Consider the following 15,339-nt stretch of genomic DNA (forward strand, 5'->3'; position numbering starts at 1 on the left):
ACACTTATTAAAAACAACTTTTGTTATGTCTTGAACCATTTCACTCCAATAGTTTGCCTCAGTGACAAATCACACAGAGAAGTCACGCCATTCTCCTTAATGTTTCTCATATTGAAATAATAGGTGAATTTCATAATCTATTCAGAATTAGTCGAATTTTGAGGTTTTTCTAAAAATCAAAGATAGGATCTTGAGCCTTCATAATCATACCCTCTTAAACACAAAATTAGCTCACATGATAAAAAGTTCCAAACACCACACTTGCTAGAGTATTCTGGTAAAACAACGCTTTTCTTTGGCATATGCAGCCCAAATAGCTCTATCCTTAATCATTTTTCAAGTTTTAATCTCCACATGCTTGGCATATTCTGATAACATTGACAGGTTAAAAGCAACACTATTGTATGCATAGTGATTGCTTGCAATTAACCATAATTTAGGCTGAAAGTAGGCTGATCAGCTGCCTCACAGCAACATTTTAAAACTTATTAAATATCTCCAGCGAACTTTAGATGAAAAAGCAACAAAAACAAAATCTGTAACATTTCGGCTTTTTCTTAGAGTCTTAAAGGAGTGAAGGTGCCAATAAGACTAATTCTTGATTAAAAAAAAGACATTTTTGGCCCATATTACATCCAGTAACTGCAGATACGGATAAAGATAATAAGAAAAACAGGTAAACAATGTTCAAACGAAGTGTCTTACCCTCCTTTTGTAAAAGAGACTTTTGAGCCCACTGGCATTTTATTTAAGAAATAACCATGTGTGCAGAACCTCTTGCAAGTTCCAGACAGACCTCACCAGTACTTGATGCCATTATCCCATTATTTTAAAATGTGTTCAATACACAATTAGTATCTGCCATTTAATCTTTCAACATTACCTGACACGTCACTACCTCTATTTATATGAAGACAGAGGGATTAAGAATGGTTACGTGCTCAGTCACAAAATAAGGGACAAGAATCAAAGACCTTTGAGTGCAAAGAATGCACTCAGAAAAGTCTATACTTTTCTTATCATGCCACGCTGCTTGGATGCCAGACGTCTAATACGGCATCCTACCTTTTTCATTTAAATGTATCCATCAGGTGGGGTGCGGTGGCTCATGCCTGTAATCCCAACACTTTGAGAGGCCAAGGCAGGAGGATTGCTTCAGGCCAGGAGTTCAAGACCAGCCTGGCCAACATGGTGAAATCCCGTCTCTACTAAAGATACAAAAATTAGCGGGGCGTGGTGGCACACGCCTATAATCCCAGCTACTCAGGAGGCTGAGGCAGGAAAATCGTTTGAACCCGGGAAGTGGAGGTTGCAGTGGGCCAAAATTGTGCCATTGCACTCCAGCCTGGGCAACAAGAGTGAAACTCCATCTAAAAATAATAATAAAATAACCCCCAACCAATATTTCTTTTATACTCTTAGCAGTTCCATGAACAAATGCTGGCCATAGACATAACAGAATCTTTGAAGTAAGGAATATTTCTGGGTAAATAGGTACTTCTGGAAATTATACTAATCCTTTAGGCAAAAGTAGTATCATTTGTACATCACTGCTACAAGGCACTAAATATCTCTATAGGATTGAAAGAATCCTTTCCATTCTGCCTTAAAAGGCTTAGCAGTAATAAGGAATGACTGAGCTCATCTCACAATTTTGGTCACTCATATAAAAGCAAGGTTAACATATAAAACATCTGATAGAGAGGGCTTAACATACAATTCATATTCATACACACTACTAACAAATTGTCATAATAGTGCTCAAAGAAAAAGCTGACAAATAGAATTTAAATGCATTCACATGAGTTTATTAAAAAATCTGTTAAAGAATTACATATTAGGCAACAGAATTAGGCAAACTAGAAGTGTTCTTGTCATGCAAATTTAGGAAACTAAAGTGAAAATAAAGTATAAAGGCTTATAATGTATTGTGAAGGGACTTTGTTTCTATACTTCATCAACAACCCTTTAAGAGTATAGCTTATTGAATAAATACTTCTTAGCATCACCTGCTTTGAAACAGACTTACTGCCTGGCCAAGTGAATGACTATAGCTATTATGCAAGGATCAAGATTACTTTCCAAAATTTGACTGCAGGTATTTTTTTTTTTTTTTTTTTTTGAGACAGAGTCTCGCTCTGTCACCCAGGCTCGAGTGCAGTGGCACAATCTCGGCTCACTGCAACCTCCGCCTCCAGGATTCAAGTGATTCTTCTGCTTCAGCCTCCCGAGTAGGTATTTCTTATATAGTTGAACTAACCTGACTGTGGAAACATGACTTACAATCTAGGTTTAGATGATACTGAAGTAAACTACAAAGCACTGTCTGCAACCTAAAGGAACTCAGGGACACTAGAAAATGGGTATCTACCAACTAGCTTAACTGTGACCAAAAATATCATGGTGAAAAAGTAAGTTCCAAGAGAATATAAGCTTCTAAAGGGCAGGGATTTTGTTCACTCCTGCATCCCCCCATATAGATCAGGCCTCCCACTCAGTAGACAATCAAACTTGTTCAAACGTCTCTTTGAACAAATTGAAGAGATGTTCCTGGTGTACACTGGGGGTCAACCCAAACTCATTTCATATATTAATATTTAATAATCTCCCACCAACTTGAGAAGCTACTACTGAATGATTTACATGTTATGAAGCTAATTATACTACACTGTCCACTTTTGAGGAAAATGTCTGACAAAAAATTATGTTTTTACTCTTGAGGAGCACCGACACTAGTAATTTTGAAATTGGTATGCCTGTTACTGAAGAAAAAGTGGGATAGTATTCTGGGGACATAACATTTCATGTATTTCCATCTTCTTAAAACCCCTCTAAACATGGCAAGAAAAATCAGTGCTAACATACAGGTGCTGCTTTTTTCAGACACTGGTACATCACTTAAGGCACCTGTGCCGGCATCTGCCTGGTGGTGCTCACAGATGGAAGACATTAATCATCTGTTTGGTGCTCCCACCTTGTCCATCCAGCTTCAAATATAACTGCAGTGAGCTAGATGAGTCAGCATCTGGTCTTCCAAAAGCTAGTGTAGCACTCCCAAAGCAAAAAAAGAAGTTCACACTTCAGAGGCCTGAATCAATGCCAGAAGTGTACATGTTGCCTCAAGGTTTCACAGACTCCCTAATGATCTTTAGCTCCTAGATACCAAGGCAAAGACAGATCTGAAAGCTGCAGAAAAACAGGTGGGTTGTCATACACAAGACTGAAGCCCCAGGCAATATAAATGGTATTTGTTCACACCACGGATTAACTGCTTTGAAGGATCAAAATGGGTAAGACAGCTACATTCAACATTTAAGAAGATTTTCTCAATAACAAAGCACTAAAAATGTGAATAAGTTATACTTTTATTTTTCAGAAACAAAATGACAAGTGGCAACTTGCCTTTGTAAAAGATTAAAGAGTATCAGAGTAATAAGCTATCTCTCATAGAGACAGAAGCCCGAGAAACACTATTATACAGCTTTCAAAGAGAGTCCTATTAAATCTCACAATAATATACTTTAAATCAACAAAACAAAAACCACAAAAAATTATACAGAACTCATAAAATGGTATATGAATGAAAAAGAGAAATCTTTAAATCCATACACTAGAAGTTCTCTATTAAAATCAAGGAGGCTCAAATCCTAAAACAAACAAAAAAAAGAAATAAGTTAAAACACAATATTTTTTAAGAGTCCAATGAGGTTATTGCAGATGTATATTTTAACATTTGCTCAATATATTTTTTTTCTCACTCTTGGAGCACTTCTGTGTAATGCAGAGAGATTACATGAATGATAATGCAGACACTGGCCTTTTCAATGGGCCCTTCAGGTTTTAAGTTTCAAATCTGAATCTGGAATCCCACCTAAATGTTTACATAATAGGCTACAAAGAATGAGATTTCTCTTAAAATTACATTTGCTTAATTTTTATAAACTATGGTTTAGAAACAATCTACTTTTGAAGGAGACACAATTTACAGTATGAATAATAAAAGTTACATGAAACTACACAATCCTTCTCACAAAATAGAAGAAACAATTTCCAAAACAAAAATGCCTAATACAAAATGATACAGCTGACTGGAGCTGGGGTAGGATGCAAGGAAGAGAACACAACCATGTCACAGAATGTATGGAAGGCCTAGATTCCAGTTTCAGTTTTGCACTAATTAGTTGTGTGTCTTAGTCTCAACTTCCTTAGCTCTCGATTTTTTTCCTGGTGAGAAGAGGTGGATGGATATCTAAGCTTTATTCTAATTTTAAGGCTCAATGACTTATAGTTTATAAGATTTGGAAAACCTTTTGGACAATCAGTTGAATAAATTCCTTACATCTTCAGGGTGTGTCACTGTTCAATCCCATGACAATAACTATAAGGCATATCCATAATTTTACTGTTAGAAAAGAAAAAAATCCACCTAAAGGGCAAAAGTATACTTCATATCCTGTTTCTGTCCTACAAGACAGGAAACAAATGTCTATTCTCTTGCTGGCCTCTAGAAACAGTCTTTTGAGATAGAGTTGACTGAAAACCCTAGAACAAGGATAATGGTTAAGAGTTAATGGGCGCAGCAAAACAACATGGCACATGGATACATATGTAACAAACCTGCACATTGTGCACATGTACCCTAAAACCTAAAGTATAATAATAATAATAATAAAAAGACATCTACCCTGTCTTTCTCTCTGCCTGTCTGTGTCTATGAAAGCTGCTAGACAGCTGCTAGACAGTTCAAAGTGAACCATTACATAAAAGCTACCCTTCACCCTACATGATATATAGGATTTCTCTATTACAGAGAATAATTATACCAGGAAATGGTTTTCCTGATATTCTACCAAAATCCTGAGTAAAAGTTTGCATTACTGGAAGATTATTAGAATAGACTAATGTATGGTAATTGAAATTTTAAAAACCTTGTAGTAGCAGAGTCCTAGAAAACCAGACAGTTGAACCAGGAAAAAGGATGGTATCTCTGACTTCAGCAGGTTTATCACTTATTTAAAGCTGAGGCCAGCCAGGCACAGTGGCTCACGCCTGTAATTCCAGCACTCTGGGAGGCCGAGGCAGGTGGATCACCTGACGAGTTCAAGACTAGCCTGACTAAAATGGCAAAACCCCATCTCTACTAAAAATACAAGTTACCCGGGCATGGTGGTGTGTGCCTGTAGTCCCAGCTACTGGGGAGGCTGAGGCACAAGAATCACTTGAACCTAGGAGGCAGACGTTGCAGTGAGCCGAGATTGAGCCACTGCGCTCCAGCCTGGGCCACAGAGCAAGACTCTGTCTCAAAAAAAAAAAAAAAAAAGAAAAAGATAAAGCTGCGGCCAATTAATACTTCTTATGGGCAGAGCCAAACTTTAGGTTAGAAGAAGCACTTACAGGGAATTCAGGCTTTGGACTCTTTCAGTATCTACTTTCAGTTTCAGGGAAGGAGAAGCAAAGAAGGAAGTTAAAGATTACACTGACTCTTAGAGGGATGGGCAGCGAAAGATCTGCTATATTGAGCTATTTATGGCACATACTTTCATCATAACCATCAAATAATAAATGCCTTTTTGCTTTGATGTTACTTTTTTCTTGTGAACTTTGTCCTTTAACCATATGCACTGCAAAGTGTCTGAAGTGGGAACCGTAGGGGCCATGAGCGTGGACTAAAATGCTTTTCAAAGGATTGGAGATGTTTCAGGCATAGGGGTACCTGAGAGGTTTATATGGTCTCTTAAAACTTTCTATGGTCCTAAAATTCTCCTAATTTCATATGAATAATATACTACAAGATATTATATATATATATATCACTTACTGTTTCTTTTTAAAAATATTTATGGATATAATTGCGTTTTTCTAAATGTTTCATTAGTAATACTCAGTCTTGTAAGTCTGGTTCCATAGTAATCTATAATGTAACTACTTCCATCTGAAGGTCCAACAATCTAGAAGAGACAAAATTTCAAAATTATTCATTTTACAAGACATTTCACAACACTTTGTTTACTTTTCTCAGTTGTTAATAAAAGTATTTCAGAAACAACAAAAATCCAGCTCTAACCTAAGCAAAAACAGGTAATTCAGTGGCTCATGTAGCTGAAAAGAATACTGGGATAGCTCAAAGGATCAAAAGAAAAGCTACCGGAACCAAGGACTGAATTCTGTGCTCCCTGAGGCCCTTGGCTTCCCTGCCTCCTTGCTTAGCTCTGCTTGTCTTCATTCTGCAGAGTGGCACTCTAACTAATTGCCAACAGCTCGAGAGTCACATATTCCCAGCTCAGCAGCTCCTAATACAAAGAAAGTAAAATTTTCTTCCCCAATGTTTATATACCAATTCCAGGGAAAGACTTTTATCGATCTGCTTGGTTTTTATGCCCACTGTGGACCAACTACTATATCCATGGGAATAGATTTAATATGATTGGCCAGGTCAGGCTGCCTGTAGGAGATGAGGTAGTATCATTGACAGTCCTGCCAGAACCACCTGGAATGGAAAAGGAAAAGGTAGAAAAAAACAACTCACGTTCACTACAATCATCTTGTCCACTTAATCACATATGTGCCAATCTAGTTAACATAATCTCTATAAATTATCCTCTAAGGTAGCAATCTTCAAACTGTAGCATTAAAGGTGGACAAAGATTTACCAAGGTGTATGTGGGCCCAGAGGGGAAATCAATCTTGAGATCTTAATTCCCTAAATACTCTTTGTAAAACAAATTTGCCTGATACCATGCTACAGTGGAAGCATCCTGCCAGTTTCCCTTCCCACTTCTCCTCACTGTGGTCATTTCTCCCACTTGTTAACAGTAAAGTATACCTACCATCCAGGATACCCCAAGTCTTATGGTGGCATATTTCCCTGAGGTGTGAAAGTCTCTGAAGTGCCAAACAAAGGGATAACTCAAAATATTGGATTTAGGGAACTATCCTTTACTCAAAGGTCCAAAAATACCTTCTACCATATCTGTTCCAAAGATGCATTTCCAATAACATTTTACATCTTTTTGTTTAAAAATAATTTGCAGCATGTTTACGCTGTTTTGATCAACTGTGTATCATTATAACGACAACTCAATCCAAAAAAAAATCACAGAAAATTTTTAAATATTTTAATGACTAAGATGATTCATAGGAAGTTTTCTCTCTTTCTTTTTTGCTTTTTTTTTTTTTTGATACAGGGTCTCACTCCGTCACCCAGGCTGGAGTGCAGTGGCATGATCTTGGCTCACTGCAATCTCCCCCTCCTAGGCTCTAGCGATCCTCTCACTTCAGCCTCCCAAGTAGCTGGGACCACAGGTGTGTGCCATCACGCCCAGCTGATTTTGTTTCTGTATTTTTTTGTAGAGACAGGGTTTCACTATGTTGAACAGGCTGGTCTCAAACTCCTAGTACTAGGATGATGGTTAAGAACATCAATTGATCTGCCTGCTTCGGCCTCCCAAAGTGCTGGGACTACAGGCGTGAGCCAACGTGCCCAGCCTAGTAGGAAGTTTTTAAACATAAAAATATATTATATTAGGATAAAATTCTGTAGAAGAGGAATAAAAATAAAAATTCAAGGAAGAAAAGAAGCAATGTAAAAATTATAATGGTTAGTGAAGAGTTCATGCACATCTTTTTTAAGTAGGTGATATTTAAAATCCTATGATATTTATATTGTTGGATACATTTCAAAATTGATGTAACACTTTCATTTAAATATGTAAATATTTGCAAACTGGAAGTTATATCCTTTGCAACTATTTAAACTTATGATAGAAGACTTAAATGTCAATTTAAAAATATGTGGAGAGTATGGACTGTGTTTTTGAAATTGAAGGACATTGCTATAAAGCATTCCTCATTTTAAAAATAAATTTGATCTTAAAACTATTCAACAAATATTTAATTCCTATGATATTCCAGGTTCTATGCTAGACATTATACACTAACAGTGAATAAAATACCATCTCTGCCAACAGGGAACTTATTCTAGTGAACTACACATGTTAATATTCAAGTAGTACTTAGAAAGCACATAATATGCCACACACCATGTCAGGTGCTGTTATGCACATTGACTTACTTGTTAAAGATTAAATTGATTTGGCTTGACACATTTATGAATTTACATAAAAATTAACTGTAATCCCCACACTTTGGGAGGCCAAGGCAGGAAGACTGCTTGAAGTTTGAGACCAGTGTGGGCAAAAAAGCAAGAACTTTGCCTCTACAAAAAAAATGAAAACAAAATATTAGCCAGGTGCCATGGCATGTGCTTGTAGTCTCAGCTATTCCAGAGGCTGAGGTAGGAGGATTGCTTGAGCCCAGGAGTTCAAGGTTGCAGTGAGCTATGATCACACCACTGTGCTCCAGCCTGGGTGACAGAATGCAACCCCATTTAAATAACCAAATTAAGTCGGTGTGGTAAAGCACTAAACTGAAAGGAAAACTTGGAAGAGAAAGCTGTCTCTTTCTATAACTAGCTGTAGGATCAAATAATTTATTCCTTCCTGGATCTCAATTTTTCTTATTGATTATAATGAAGAATAGAATAAGCTGATCTGTACAGTATTTTTTTTTCTTTTTTTTTTTTTTTTTGAGGCAGAGTCTTGCTCTGTCTCCCAGGCTGGAGTGCAGTGGCACAATCTTGGCTCACTGCAAGCTCCACGCCCCCGGGTTCAAACCATTCCCCTGCCTCAGCCTCCCGAGTAGCTGGGAATATGGGCACCCGCCACCACGCCTGGCTTTTTTGTATTTTTAGTAGAGACGGGGTTTCACTGTGTTAGCCAGGGTGGTCTCGATCCCCTGACCTCGTGATCCGCCCGCCTCGGCCTCCCAAAGTGCTGGCATTACAGGCGTGAGCCACCGCGCCCAGCCCTGTACAGTATTTTTAAAGTTTTAATGTCTTCTATGACTATAAGATTTAGATACAAACACCTCAGCTTAAGCCACTACAAAGTATCATCAGCACACTTTTCTATGAACTATAAAACAGAAGAAACTGTTTTATTTACTTTTTTAAAAAAAGATCAGCTATGAAGATTTCAACTATTTAGATCCATATTCCTTTGCCAAATTAAAAAAAATAAAATAAAAGCTAAGACAGGGTGTGGGTGGCTCATGCCTGTAATCCCAGCACTTTGGGAGGCCAAGGCGGGAGGATTGCTTGAGGCCAGGAGTTCGAGACCAGTCTGGACAACATGGCAAAACCCAGTATCCACACACAATAAAATACAAGAATTAGTCAGGCACGGTGGGGCACACCTGTAATCCCAGCTACTACTACGGAGGCTGAGACATGAGAACTGCTTGAACCAAGGAGGCAGAGGTTGCAGTGAGCTGAGATCGTACCACTCCACTCCAACCTGGGCAACAGAATGAGGCTCTATCTCAAAGAAAAAACAAATAAATAATAAAACCTGTTTTAAGCACCCACACACACATATATAATAAATGTGACAATTCTAAAATCTTTCATTATATGATTGTATTATAAATTATAAAATTACAAATCTTTTAAAATATCCCATACTGGATGGGAGGCTGAGGCAGGAAGATTGTTTGAACCCAGGAATTCAAGGCTGCAATGAGCTATGATCACGCCACTGCACTCCAGCCTGGGCAACAGAGCAAGACCCTGTCTCTAAAAAAAAGAAAGTAAAATAACCCAATACTGGGAATCTTTTTACTCAGTAAATATGTCCATGTCCATTTGTCCATAGGCAACAGAGTATGAAACCTAAAATTATGAGTTTATTTCTCTGCTAAGAAATATCCTGAAGCTGGCTGGGCACAGTGTCTCATGTCTGTAATCCCAGCACTTAGGGAGGCTGAGGGAGGATAGCTTGAGCCCAGGAGTTTGAGACCAGCCTAGGGAACAAAGTGAGATCCTGTCTCTATTTGCAAAAACAAAAATTTAGAACAGGCAAATTCAAAAAGACAAAAAGTATATTAGAGGTTACCAGAAGGTAGGAAGAGAAGGGGAAGGAAGCTATTACTTAAGGGGTACAGTATTTTTGGAGTGATGAAAAAATTTTAGAAATATAGTGGTGACAGTTGTAAAATATTCTGAACACAATTAATGCCACTGAACTGTACACTTAAAGATTAAAGTGGTAATTTTTATGTTATATATAGTTTACTGTACAAAAAGCTATTATCTTATTTGCACTTAATGTTGTAGTATTAATGTTTGCAATTTATCAACTTTTGATCTTGTTAGTGTAAAATGTAATTTGTTTGTATATACTTAGGTGGTATTCTACTAAGAATAAAGGAAAAAAAATGTGGTTACCAGTAAGTACTTTATCACCTCAACTTTAGCAATTGATATGACCCCTCATTTAACAGCATTGTCAGTGAAGTCATGCTTCTTAGGTAGCTCAAATATTTTATAAACTTCAAATGTAATGAATGAATGAAGAAGTGAAAGAAAAAAATAAGACCATTTTATATCAATCTATGCTTTCTCTATCTAAAAGACTTCTGAGTTCCTCCATACAAAGAATGCCAACAGTAACATCAGCAAGATCAGATCATCTCCTGCAAACCTACCAACCTGGTGATAAAAGTAAAAGGATTCAGCTGTCTGCAAGTAAAGGCTAATGCAACCTGTATCCATCCCAACTCCCCCAAATAACTAATACTTTCTTAAAAGTCAGACTACATTTTTGTATCTGTATTTCACTTCTGTGTGTGATTAATTTTAAAATGATGCCATTAAAACCATCTGATTAGTCACATTTTAATTAAGCATCAAAATTCCTACAGTGCCAGAATTTACACATTCAGAACACCTGACTTCATTTGACTTAAAGAATTCTTAGTATTAATCATAAATGACCAATATAAACACTATTCTTTAAGAAATGATTAAGAGTCACCATTTATATCCTGAGGAAAACACAACATTGGGATTTGTCTCAGAACCAGTTTAAGATAGTCTTTGTTTTGAAAATCCTCTTAAAGGCACTAAAAAAAAATCTACCCACAGGGTAAGTGGACCAAGTGAAATCTACCTAATTAAGGTCACATGACAGAGTAAAAGTTACTCAAATTATCAGTCACTTCGGTTTTCCAATTTATTTTCCCAATATATCACACCAGGGTTAAATAATGATACAGGGAGCTATTTGAAAGATTTGATGTCTATAAAATGTCCTCTGTGGCCAGGCACGGTGGCTCACGCCTGTAATCTCAGCACTTTGGGAGGCTGAGGCGGGCGGGTAACGAGGTCAAGAGATCAAGACCATCCTGGCCAACATGGTGAAATCCCATCTTTACTAAAAATACAAAAATCAGCTGAGCGCGGTGGCACATGCCTGTAGTCCCAGCTACTCAGGAGGCTGAGGCAGGAGAATCGCTTGAACCCACGAGGTGGAGGTCACAGTGAGCCAAGATCATGCCACTGCACTCCAGCCTGGGCAACGGAGTGAGACTCTGTCCCCCCACTGCCACCCCCGCAAAGAGAAACACTCCTCTGTGGCTAGGTGCAGTGGCTCACGCCTGTAATACCAGCACTGTGGGAGGTCGAGCCAGGCAGATCACCTGAGGTCAGGAGTTTGAGACCAGCCTGGCCAACATGGTGAAACCCTGTCTCTACTAAAAATTAGCTGGGCACGGTGGTGCATGCCTGTAATCCCAGCTACTCAGGAGGCTGAGGCAGGAGAATCACTTGAACCTGGGAGGTGGAGGTTGCAGTGAGAAGAGATCGTGCCACTGCACTCCAGCCTGGGCAACAGAGTGAGACTCTAACTCAAAAATAAAAAATAAAAAAAAGTCTTTTGTTTGTATATATTGTTGTCCTACACCTAGCAAACTATCAAGTATACCACCTTTTCCAGCATTGGTAGTAGATTTATGGCAATTATGCTTTTAGCCCTTCTTTTGATCAAAAAGGCATAGGCTATGTCTTTGACCAAACAAACTGGGTCACACAGACGTGATTCCATAGCCTTGGCCGCATTTTGGTCTAAACTGAAAAGCTTAGGCTTTTAAAAATGTTTGTAAAATGCAAAGATTTTTAAAAAGATAAAAATTAAGAAAAGTGTTTATCAGGCCTACAGCACCCAAGGAAATATTTTATTTTATTATTATTATTTTTTGAGACAGGGTCTCACTCTGTTGCTCAGGCTAGAGTGTAGTACTACAATCACAGTTCACTCTGCAACCTTGATCGATCTCTCAGGCTCAAGTGATCCTCCAACCTCAGCCTCCTGAGTAGTTGGAACTACAGGCATGCACCACCACACCTGGCAAATTTTTAAAAAATTTTTTGTAGATAAGGAGTCTCACTGTGTTGCCCAGGCTGGTCTCAAACTCCAGGGCTCCAGTGATCCTCCCACCTCAGCCTCCCAAAGTGCTGGGTTATAAGCACTCATCTGGAAATATTTTGTTTCTAAAAATAAATGGAATCTATTATAATCAGACTATTCTTGGAAAAGATTATAGGTTCCTCTAGGGCAAGGACCCCATGTTACACCTAAGTTGGTGCTCACTAAACTGATTTCCAGTGATGGCATAATTTATAGTTTATCACATCAACTTTCACTTTTATTCATTACCTCTCAAGTGACACTGTGAAATTTAGGAATTTAGCCCTACTATGTTTTGAATGTTTGTGTCCCTATAAAATTCCTATGTTGAAGTCTAACCCCAAATGTGTTGGTATTAAGAGGTAGGCCCTTTGGAAAGTTATTAAGTCATTAGGGCTCCACCATCCATTAATGGGATTAATGACCTTATCCTTTACACCATGTGGGCACATATGGAAGGCACCATCTATGAAGCAGAGAGCCCTTACCAGACACTGAACCTGCTGGTGTCCTGATACTGGACTTCCCAGCCTCTAGAACTGTAAGAACTAATTTTCCATTGTTTAGAAATAATCTAGTCTAGGCCCCACAGAGTAGCTAATGCCTGTAATCCTAACAGTTTGGGAGGCCAAGGTGGGTGGATCATTTGAGGTCAGGAGTTCAAGACCAGCCTGGCCAATATGGTGAAACTCCGTCTCTACTAAAAATACAGCCAGGTGTGGTGGTAGGCACCTGTAATCCTAGCTACTCAGGAGGCTGAGGCATGAGAATCGCTTGAACCTGGGAGGCAGAGATTGCAGTGAGCCGAGATTGCACCACCGTACTCCAGCCTGAACAACAGGGAAAGACTCAGTCTCAAAAAAAAAAAAAAAACATAAAACAAAACAAAAAGAAATAATATAGTCTAAAGTATTTTGTTATATCCCCAAATGGACCAAAACAGGTCCTACAGAAAAACAATCACTTTTTTAAAAACTACCATTTTGCATCTCATCTTTCCTGTACTCGGCACAAAACCACACTTTGTATAAGGCATACTGCATACAGTTTCAAATCAGCAAAAATTTTTGAGGGCATACTCTGTTTAACATACTACTGGTACTATAGGAGATTAATAAAAGTCATTTTTCCTCAAAAAAGGTATGTGTGAAAAGTCAAATCCATTGTTTAAAAGTTAAAAACTAATACAAAGCAGTATAAAACACAGTGTTAGAGTGGTATATAATAAATATCAAACTGATGAAACATACTTTACCAGTCTGTTAAATGTATTTATAAAATTCATAAATGTTTCAGACATTATGCTACTTTTTTGAATTTCTGCTACTTGTATGGTTATTAGTCCTTTAAGGAAATCCACTCTGTTATATTAATAGGAATGACAGTAAAAGCAATTTCTTCCATGATGAACAGAATTTTTAAAAAATTATGACAAAGAAAGAACCCAGCACACTTCCAATAACTTCCTATATTGTAACACTTATTTCCATTTTCCCTCCGCATATCCTCATCTTTCTGATTTGTGGCTGTTTGTCTCCATTTAACATGAGACTTTATTTTCTTTTTGTTTTGCAGAATATACATCAGTGATTTTGGTATAATTAAAAATACCCAGGACAGGCATGTTGGCTCACACTTGTAATCCCAGCACTTTGGAAGGCCAAGGCGGGCGGATCACCTGAGGTCAGGAGTTCGATACCAGCCTGACCAACATGGTGAAACCCTATCTCTACTAAAAATACAAAATTAGCTGGGCATAGTGGTGTGTGCCTGTAATCCCAGCTACTTGGGAGACTGAGACAGGAGAATCACTTGAATCTGGGAGGCAGAGGTTGCAGTGGGCCAAGATCGCACCATTGCACTCCATCCTGGACAACAAGAGCAAAACTCCATCTCAAAAAAAAAAAAAGCCCAGATTGCGTGAATGAGGAAAGAGGTTTAAATATAATCAAAACATTCTCATTTTTCTGATAAAAAACTTGTATTATCTAATCTATCCTTCATCACATATATAAAAATACAAGGAGGCTGGGTGCGGTGGCTTATGCCTGTAATCCCAGCACTTCGGGACGCCAAGGTGGGTGGATCACTTGAGGTCAGGAGTTCGAGACCAGCCTGACCAACATGGAGAAACCCCGTCTCTACTAAAAATATAAAATTAGCCAGGCACAGTGGTGCGTGCCTGTAATCCCAGCTACTTGGGAGGCTGAGGCAGGAGAGAATCGCTTGAACCCAGGAGGCGGAGGCTGCAGTGAGCCGAGATCAAGCCACTGCACTGCAGCCTGGGCGACGAAGACTCCATCTCAAAAAAAAAGAAAAAAAAAAAAAAATATATATATATATGGCACAAAAGAATGAGTGTCTTTAAATACTCAAAACTACCTTATAAATAACTATATATATATATATATGTATATATATATAGTAGTTATATACAATAGTTACCCACAGCTGAAAGATGGTATACTATATATGTATCACTGATTTAGATTTTCTGGACTGTATTCTATGTATTATTTCATGCCATGCATCATCATTCATATTATCTGTATATTTTTAGGAACAAAAGATAGAAACTTCCAAAGTTTAATAACAAATAGACAAACTCATAAAAGTATTTTCAGTAAATATAGCAACATATAAAGCTTACTTTAGTAATGTGGGCATTATACTCTGTATTGTTTCTGTTCAAAGACAAACTATAACTAGACTACAGTATGTTTTTATAGGTCTTGAATCCATGCCCGATACGTTTATGGGATCACAGTCCAACAGAAACACATTGCTACTCACTGGAAAATAATATTTAATGGCAAAAAAGAAAGAAAGATGGAAAGACAGATGGAAAGAAGGAAGGAAGGAGAAAGAAAGAAAGAAAGAGAGAGAAAGAAGGAAAGAAAGAAAGAAAGAAAGAGAAAGTCGTGGCAAGGATGGAGAAGGAAAGAAAAATAAACAAAAAGATGAGCCAGGGCCAGGCACAGTGGCTCATGCCTGTAATGCCAACACTTTGGGAGGCTGAGATGAGAGGATCGCTTGA

General features: G+C 38.1%; 1 protein-coding gene across 1 annotated transcript in view; it reads right to left on the reverse strand.

Annotated features, from left to right (window-relative positions):
* Positions 1-3,347: 3,347 nt before the first annotated feature.
* TM2D1 (TM2 domain containing 1) overlaps positions 3,348-15,339 on the reverse strand; it is a 44,185-nt gene continuing 32,193 nt past the window's right edge. Inside the window, exons 6-7 of the mRNA XM_003265159.3 lie at positions 5,819-5,948; positions 3,348-3,647 (exon numbers count right to left, since the gene is read on the reverse strand). Of these exons, the coding sequence (XP_003265207.1) occupies positions 5,838-5,948 (111 nt within the window). The 3' untranslated portion in view covers positions 3,348-3,647; positions 5,819-5,837. The remainder of the gene's footprint in view (positions 3,648-5,818; positions 5,949-15,339) is intronic.

Source organism: Nomascus leucogenys, chromosome 5, assembly GCF_006542625.1.
Source record: "Nomascus leucogenys isolate Asia chromosome 5, Asia_NLE_v1, whole genome shotgun sequence".
Taxonomy (NCBI): Eukaryota; Metazoa; Chordata; class Mammalia; order Primates; family Hylobatidae; genus Nomascus; species Nomascus leucogenys.